Source organism: Saccostrea cucullata, unplaced genomic scaffold (genome assembly GCF_032062105.1).
Source record: "Saccostrea cucullata isolate Sc308-1 unplaced genomic scaffold, CSIRO_AGI_Scuc_v1 ctg5519, whole genome shotgun sequence".
Classification (NCBI taxonomy): Eukaryota; Metazoa; Mollusca; class Bivalvia; order Ostreida; family Ostreidae; genus Saccostrea; species Saccostrea cuccullata.
The window spans coordinates 1-9,999 of NW_026935277.1; the positions used below are offsets into that span (position 1 = coordinate 1).

Consider the following 9,999-nt stretch of genomic DNA (forward strand, 5'->3'; position numbering starts at 1 on the left):
GATCTCACATCTGATGTTTTGGAGCTCCGTGTTTGCTCTCCTCCGATTTTGTATTTTTTATGGACTTTTGATCTTAAATACTGTTCGTTATCTCCATATGTTTTATTAATCTGTTTATAAGACCGACACGAAGACAGTGTGGTTATTGATAGATAGATTTATTATTTCCAAGACAGGTCCTTTTCAGACTTTACAAACAACAAGCATGTTTTTTTTATAGAATTACAAGCACCGACAAGTTATGTGTATACTAGATAAGCTACAATGCATGTATTAGTACATGTTTATAGTATAACACTGTACGTATGAAAGGAATGTTGATAAATGAAATAGTACAGCCGTGTACCCTAATGCAAAGTTAAAAATTAATTCTATTAAACTAATTCTATAATCCCACGTAGCAAAAGATACCATGTGGCAAAAGAATGAACTATACTATTACAACACGAGGGTTGTCCCAGAAAAACGCGAATATTTTCAATATCTTTTGTTTTACTGAGACTGTAAAGTTAAAAATTTGCATACATCATTGTCAACATTTTTTGAATAATACTTAAAAAATTTAATGAAATATCTCTAAAAGTAACATATTTTTCTCAGGAAAACGAACCTTACAAATCAGCTGTCGGAGCACCACTGACAACGTCAAATTGTAGCTCGTAGTGTTTGTAAATTTGCTCTGGAAACTGTGCCTCTAATAAAATTCATTAAAGCAAAAATTCGGCACTGTATTTAATTTTCTTTCAATTACCAAGTTATACATCTAAAATACTAGTGTAACCAAAAGATTGCGAAGTTAATTCTTTTAATAGACAATTTCACAATTTCGATCATAAACCTAACTGATCGAATTGTTAAACAGAGGTTTTCACATAAGCCTTTGACGTTCTGTTGTTGTCTTTTCAGTTTTCTCTTCTATTGGATAACCAGTCAAGTCAACCTCACCATCAACTAGAGAAAAACCTGTTTCCCATAATCATGTGTGTGGTTTTTCCATCATTAACATATCTTTTCCCTATGTACAGGAGTTTTATACCCTTCTCAACATAGTGTTTATTGACAATTTTATGTTCCACATTTCCGTCAAACGTCGCCATTTTTGACAATGTTTAATTTAAAGTGCTTTGGTACATATCGTCATATATTTGTCATTAACTGTGTCAAATAAATGAATTTCTTAATACGAGTACACCAAATAAAAGTGTATTTATGTAGGTAAATTTTATTACATTATATTTCCGTATAGCCTGATAATAAAAAAAACTTCAATGACAATGCTATATGTTATTTGAAATTACCGTGCGCCGACCATCGATATTTAACACCCTTCAAATGCTGTTTTATAAGCATATGGCATCACATGCCTATAATATTTTGTCAAAATAACAAAAATATTTTCCAACAGCAAACAAAAAATTATTAGTTTTGGTTGAATAATATTTGAAATATTCAAAAAGTTCGCGTTTTTCTGATACAACCTTCGTATATAAAGCTTTTATAAAATATATACATGTAAATGTAATTAATAATATTATTAAGAGAAATGTTGTAATGTACGAAAATGTATATAATACATTAAATATTATAAGCATTAGAATTTTATATGACTTGTCTAGCCATTTTACAAGCAGCTGAAAGCACTTCAAAATTTTCACCACAAAAACTAGTTTTCATTAATTAAATGACGTTGTTAAATGAGCAAAATTGATATAAAGTCTTTGTATAATATTCATTATATTCATCATATTCTCTCTTTCTGAAACAAAATTTGAATGTTCAAAAAGTGTGTTTTTCATCTTCAAAAAAATTAATTGAGCATTTAGTACAACGTTTTTGATCTCTAGGAATGCCCAAATAACGCCCTCAATAAAATATACGTTGTTGTCTTGTTAACGCTTGTAAAATTCCACATTGAATCAAGCAAGACAGAAAAAGTCAACGATATATGTTCCTGACATTTTTGATATCTTTAGACTATGAAATTCAACGGTTTGCACAAATTGTTCAAGAAGAACGCACAAGGACGTACAACCCGGGGATACATTATTTATTTAAAGTCTGATTTAACGCGAAAACAATCTACCACGAAGCATTGTCAGAGCAGCGTGGCTGAATCTACTTCTGTCATTGTCATTGTCACGGAGGACCTCCCGACGATGCCGCGGATCTAAAGGAAAACAAATAACTCGTATCAATTACGCAAATAGAGCTCTTCATTGTAGGTTAAATTTAGTGAATTTGACGGTAACTGGCTGATGACAGGGACGTATTACAATGAAGCGCATTGAAGTTGTAAAATTTTCTGTTTGGATGAAACGTTCTGAGTGGTTTAAACGTCAATTATAACATAATGACACGCCCATTTCTTTAGAAACGAGAAATAAATATTCGTCGTTATGTTTTAGGATACCCCACTCTTCGCGACAAGCAACATGAGTTACACTGAAATGGAGCTTTAAAAAGATAAAAAGGGAGAGTTACCGCTTCTGTAAAACACAAATTGCAACGAATATTTGCATATTTCTGAATTTATCATGCCTGTTGAATTTACCAGAACACATGTTTCGGCCGAACACATGTTTACTCGGTGTTTATTTAGACTGTCAATTTGATTGGCTATTATATTTATGGAAAACCTGTTCTACATGTATTCGAATAAACAAATTGACCGTTTTATCTATTTCTAAAGAGATGGGCGTGTCATCCTATGACAAACAACGTTCTAAAGATAGCTCAAAACGTTCCATTCGAACGGAAAATTTTATCACTTCAATGCGCTTCATTGTAGTATTAGGTGCTTATACAAGTCCCTAATGAAAGGCTCGGGAAGTGTGGTCATTACAGTTCCAAATAAAAGTAAGTAATTGATAAGAACGAATGTTAACAGGATTTTTTTACAACCTGTAATGTAGAAAGCATTTAATAGAATAAAGTGAACATTCTCTCGTTATTGCACTTAGACAATACAATTTTAGGGGGATGTCCGGCCACCTTTATTACAGTAAGAACAAAATGTAAACATTTCTTCAAATGGCTAAAATACATTATATTTTGATCAAAGAACGAGGGCGCTTTTGATTGGCATTCGGCAGGAATCTGGGCGTAATTGAAAAGTAAAAATTTTATCGACATGTCAGATGAAATTTTAACATTTTTGTAATTTAACGGGTTCCTGTGCAACAGGAAAGGAAAATATTTTCTCGAAATTGAGCTTTGATTTGCTAAAAAATAACTTGAAAATTGGCCAGATCAGACATTTGGTACAAAATGGTACATTTTTAAACACGTTTTTCTAAACTTTTTCTATCTCTGGGTCTTCTCTCCATGATTTTGAAACGTTGTGTGTATTTTAATTCAAAGAAACGAATACACTTTTTTAAAAAATGGAGAGAAGACCCAGAGACCACGAAAAATGAACTTTTCCCAAAAAAATCCAAATGTGTGAATGTGGTGCTTCTTTGTCCTTTTAAAATCGTCTGGATATGTATAGAGGTGATAGCTCAGTAAGTTGGGCTACGTGTCCAGTGCACTCGAAGCGAAAAGTTTTTGGTTCGAGCCTGGAATGGGGCGTTAATTTTTTTTTCATGCGAACAACCATTTATTTTGTCAGTTTCGTTTTATGTACTGATGTATTAAAGCTTTGAATTAGATAAATTTTGGTTCAGTTTGGTTCTCGAGCGAAATCAATTCTAATGTTCTATTCTATAATGTACATGTACACGTATCATACATCTATGCATTAAATATTTTAGGTGTTTATTTTTTGCGTAACTTTACTATGTTATAGTACCCCCTAGGAAAAACGGACATAAATGTTACAATTTCACAAGGTCTTTCAAACTGAATGAAAAAAAATCTATGTACGTGTTTGTAAAATCTGACCAGCTATGTTCAGCCAACCAAATCATGGACATTTAAACCATAAATGTTTCGTACAAATGATTCCTGCAGATCACTCGCCAAATGCGCCCATCTTCTTTTAAGTCCTTATATTAAAGATACAATAAATATGCATAATTGAATGCATGTTGTGCATATATAATCTATACTTTTGCAGAAAAATGCTTTAGATTGCTCCTTAGAACTGCGCAGATACAAAATTCAGCAGAGCCTTAAAAAATCCAAAAAAATATGCGAACTGTGCATTAATGTTCACTCTACAACCATTTGTTGAGAAAATGTCTAAATTTTGCACTTTTAACTGGTAATTTCATATTTGAAACAAAGCACTGTTTTCTTCAAAATGAGTGTCAAAACCATGAAAGTATAGTTCATGGATAGCAGCACGTGGTCTATTTTTAGCACAGCATTCTTTTTCCAGACCTCTTCTTTATATGGAAGTAGATACATGTAACAATCTTAAAAAGTAGAAAAGAATTATAATTGCAAAATGTTTCAAATAATATGAACACTTTTTAAAAGAGGAATTGTGTTATAGTGTGGCTTAAAGTAATTAGTTCATGTACACATGTATTATTATCGAACTGTTGTTAAATGGTGTACGTGTTGATATAAAAAAAATCTTAAAGCCGCTTGGTCCGATTCTTTTCGCTAAAAATTATATTCGTTTTTCTTCTTGAAAAATAATTGTCCATAAATTGTTTCAACTTTTGTCAAATTATATCCTCAAAGTCCTTTTGTTTTAAAAGATATCAAAATTCAAAAGTTAAAAATATAATTTTTGTTTGGACACTCAAAAAATAAACCTATGTTGATATCGGGTGAAATCATCTTCGAAAAATTAAATTTATCGCTTACATGTATATCTCATGAAGAACAAACCCGAGCATTTTTTTCACAATAAAGAACTTGTAGGCCTACCTGTACATGGACAATATTTTTTTCATTTTCATTGCAGGTCACCTTCATTCGCTTGTTCGTGTATACTTCATTTATTTTCATCGTTCCTGCAAATTGTCATCCAATAAATATATGAACCTCCATTTAGGAATATTGTGTTGACTGAATTATTTCCTGAGATAGGAGACCCGTGACATAACCGATAAATTTATTTTTTTCAAAAATGACTTCACAACAGATCTTAACTTCCCGTCAGGAACTTCTGTTTGTCAATAAAATTTTTGATCTACGTTTTCCATATAAGGATTATTGTAATAAACTATTATTAATAAATCAATCTTACAATTTATTTTTATGTATTATCTGTGTAATGACGTACTTTTATAGTGTAAGATAATATGTGCCTGTTTCGGATTAAGCGGCTTTAACCTCTTTGATTCCAGAAAAGGAAAAATGAGCACCATCAAAGTTAAAAATTAAGAGTTTCTAAGTCTGACACAGATAACTTATTTTATCTACCAAAATCTTGATTATCACCAATGAAACACAAAGAAAATTAGACACATAAAATCGATATGAATGACCTGGTTTTAGTATGTACCTGCTAGTATACTGTATCAAATGCACACTCACAATTATCACATCGGAGCATTATTTGAAAAGGAATGAAATCATTCATAGTGGAGTAGGAGATTTACTAAATAATTATAAATTTTTTTTTATACTTGCCCATGTTGTCGAAATTATTATTTTACAGAGTAAAGAAAAAATCAAAAGAATTAGATATTTTAGACCATTTTTAAAATGACGTTTGGTGGTCCTCCCAACTTAGGGAAAAATTATTGTGTCCGTATTTATAGGTGAGAACATTTTTCCCTTAAGATTTAAACATATTTGTTGACGGAATAAAAAGTAAAAATATCGTACATTAAGTGTAATGGGATGTAAAAAAAAAAATTGAGTCGGGCCATTTCTAGGCAGTAGGTCGGGAGGGAGGGCAACCAAATATTTTTTGTATAAAAGTGGTCTTAACAAAATAAGCTTAGGCGTCGGAACCGGGGGAGGCTAGGGGGAGTTTACCCCCCCCCCCACTTTTTTGCAAAAATAGATATAACATGGGCATTGAAAATTGGGATTTACCTTTTTTTGTTGGTTTAGCCCCCCCCCCCTTTTAAATGTGCTTCCAACGCCCATGATAAGGCTAGTATACTTAGTGATGGGGGGTAGCCTCCCACTTTTTGTTTTGCGAAGATAGATATAGCATAGGCAATGGACCTTTCTTCGCAAACATGGTGCTCTCTTCTAAATTTCAAAGAAACAACTCAATATATTTTATCAAACTTCGTATGTTGGTGGAAGCTTACATCTTTGTCAAAATAATGAGACATGATGTGTTTTTATGTCCAAACATTGCTCCATACAATGTATGGGCCATTGCAAACAATCTAGCTATTTATGTGAGGTGCCTGAAGGAAATCCTACAACTGACTATTTTTTTCTATTTAACTGCTGAACAAAATAGATATATGTTCCAACTTTTCGAATGTAATACATGTAATTACAATTTGTTTTTTATGTACCGCATATTGTTTAACATTTTCAAATTAAAAGCTAAGCATCCTCCTTGCAGAGCCCCCATTTGAAAATAACTTCTATCGCCACAGAAAAGAGACCCGCCGTAAACACATATGTTTAGGACAATTTTAATCTTTTTTCTTGAATTTTAAAGAAACCAACAAATTATCAGTAATTGTTCCATGAAAAATTAAATATAATCATAGTAATAAACACATCTATCCACAGCAGATACATGTATATGGCACATGTCAACCACGTGCGCAGTGGAATGAGATGATCGAGGAAACTCGAGCTATAAACAGAACAGTTTTTCCCGATTTGCTGGAGTGGGGTTAAAATTGCGTTTTTTTTCATTAATCAGACGGTGCAATGTTACAAACTAAAGTAGTAAGTTATATAACCTAGGGAATATTACTTCAGAATTTCTTGTCTTGATGTTGTTATGGTCGCATTTATTCTAAAAGCAATGTTATTTGAACTCTGTGTTACAGAGGAATGGCGGACGTAATGAACACCATGCCTCATGAAGACCCCCTAGCTGCAATAATGTAGCCCTCTCCGATTTTTTTTTTTTTTTTTTTTTTTTTTTTTTGGGAGAGGGCTACAACTCCTTAGGATCTTTCTAATGGCGCAGAGCGGGAGTGGATCGCTCCCGCACGGATTTCGTCTCAAATTGTCTGTAAACAGCTATTTTATTTATATGCCTTACCTGAACTTCCAAAATGTAGTTATCCCAGACATAAATCGAACATAAAATATACAGAACAATCAATATATCAGTATTTTTCGTGTATGTCAACATCACAACTTAAATTTATCCGCCATGTTTACTGACCTTGACAGATTTTATTTTGAGACAGCCAATGAGATTAAGGATCTACAGGGAGCGGATTTCTTTGGAATTACCTTATTTTAAGCCTAAATATCGTTGTTTACGAAAAAATGACACATGGAATGATTTTATTCATCGATGTTTAGTGTTACTATTCATCACAATTATTTATTTACCTCGACATTTGCTTTATTGAGTTGTTCAAAATTTCAAGCGCAAGTCTCACTACGTCACGCGTGAACTGTCATGGCTGCGAAATAAGCGAGAAGAAATCACACAGATTTATTTTACATGGTTTTCGCGTTTAACGAGCTATGATGTCGACAGTGAATAAAAATCTCGTCTTATTAGAAGTAAGTTGAATGTAAAAACAATTTATTCGGCCTGCAGTCGCTCGTATTTAAAAAATATTTTTGCACCATTATGGAGATGCTATGGAATTGTAGCCCTCTCCAGAAAATATCAGATAAAAAAAAATCGGAGAGGGCTACATTATTGCAGCTAGAAGACCCCCATATGAAAAATCAAATTTTCAAGAATTATGGATAATGACAAGAAAAAAGCGAAACAAATGGTTGTAGCCATATTATCAATGAACCGAACTGACATCATTTTCAATGCATTTTTCATTTCGTGAATGCTGTAGCTGCGCAGTTCTAACATGATTGATTTCCTCCTAATTAAAGCAAAATAAACTTAATTATTTACTAATTTTGGTCTCTAACAGTAGGTAATGAGTGCATTAGCACTTTGAGCAACTTTGGGCTAGTTTGGTAAAGCATTAAGCGCATTCTTGTTATTTCTTATTTTACACCAGACTAGATCTAATATGGCTTGTACATCCCCCTTAAAAAAAATGAAAATTCGTTCCTATGCTTTATTTGGACACTATTCGGCAATAACTGCGAACTTAAATTGAACTCAGAGCAAATTACAGTATTACGTTAAACGGAACGGACAAATACATATTAATTAAAGAGGTTGATGACAGTTTTCACTTTAGAAGCGTTCATTAACATTAATATTTGTAACTTTATTTCTACCACGTGATTCGTATCATATAATTTCAGATTATTTCCTTGGTTCTGAAGATGAAGAGCTTTCGTTTCAAAATGTTCATGACATGCATCTTCATAACCTTAACATTTGTCACAAATCTACTGAAAAGGCCTGGCAATGAACTGAAAGACCCTTCCTTATTCTACCGCATTACAAAAAGGGATCTGTCTCTTGGAAAAAATGACACCAGTTTAAACGTGCCCAAGGCAACACCAACGCCATTTTATGCACAAATTACCTATATAACTAACCCTTCTTCCATCTGCGATTCCTTTAAAACGTATAATGGAATCAAAATATTAATACTCGTGAAGTCTTCTCCAGAAAATTTTCATTTCCGAAAATGGGTACGTTTTAAAATTCAGAACTACAAAGACTTAAGAGATTCGGTAAAGACGGTGTTTCTGCTTGGTCAATCTGTTACCAGAGATAAGGACGTTCTTAAAGAGAGCAAAATATACGGAGACATCATCCAGGGAAGTTTTGTGGATGCCTACAGAAACCTGACTTATAAAACAATCATGGGGTACAGATGGATGAGCAAGTACTGTGAGGACTCGGAGTTTATTGTGTGCAAAGACGATGACTTCAAGATTAATATTGTTAACATTGTAAAGCAGATAAAAGCCCATAAAGAGCCAAAGACCATGTTCATTGGTCGCCTAGTCGAAAAAGGAAATACAATATATCGTGATCCGAATCATAAATGGTATCTCTCAAAGGAAGATTTCCCTGAAAATGTTCTTCCACCTTATTTTCCAGGAGGTGCTTATATAGTAAGCGCAACCATTGCCAAAAAATTGGTTTCAAATTTTCATTTAGTGAAATGGCTACCAATTGACGATGTTTACATAGGACTTGTTGCTCAAAAATCAAACATTACATTAACACATTCAAAGCTATTTGAGTTCAATAACTGTGACAGGTTCCATGAAAATTTAGCCTGCAGAGAGTTCACCAGACCCCAAGAGTTATTACAGGCATGGAAGTACGTGGTTCTTGATGACCTTGAAAAATCAAGAGCAAGTGGTTCAAACAGTATCTATTACATAACCTATAGCTTGTTCTTGAGCAATATTATTACGATTCTACGTGGTTGGTGATTTCGTGAGCAATAAAAGCAGAATCAAACGAAGTCTTTTTCTTCAGAATGCATAGTTATATTTTTAAACTCGCCTATGATAAAATTGTTAATTGTGTACTGCTGCAGCACTATAAGTCAGTATTTATTATCAACCAAATTTGTTTTCAATGTACTCAAAGTAAATGGGTGGTTCAAGTGACTAACACATCTATAGAAGTTAGGTGGTATTTTTGTTGACACTCCCAAGTTTCTCTTTGTTCTGCTTAACTGATATGAATTTGACAAACAACAGAACCAGCATACAACATGAAGTAAAAAAAAATATGTTTCACTAATTTTTTATTACAAATGAAGAAAACTGTTAATTTTAATATCACAACACATACCTAACAGGTATCAAAACATGGCATTAGCATCAACAAGTAGTAACAGTTTTAATTCCTTGATGATACGAAATATTCTGTTAACCTCTATCTTAAGAGACTCTTACATCATTGCTTAGAAGATGATAGAACTCTGAGCAACTATTTTAAATATTTACTGGGTGCCTAGCAGGCATGGTAAGTATGAGTGATTTACAATATTTTTTTTGTTTCATATTTGCCTCCTATTGAATTGAATAACTGCATGAAATTAACATTCGAAC

The 9,999-nt window shown here is 32.9% G+C and overlaps 1 protein-coding gene across 1 annotated transcript; it reads left to right on the forward strand.

The window, feature by feature from the left end:
• Nucleotides 1-8,484: 8,484 nt before the first annotated feature.
• Nucleotides 8,485-9,426, forward strand: LOC134242351 (beta-1,3-galactosyltransferase brn-like; the record flags this gene model as incomplete). The annotated part of the gene is made up of 1 exon (XM_062724417.1): nt 8,485-9,426. A coding segment is annotated over one exon (888 nt), but the record flags the coding sequence as incomplete, so codon positions are not given.
• Between the last annotated feature and the right edge of the window lie 573 nt (nt 9,427-9,999).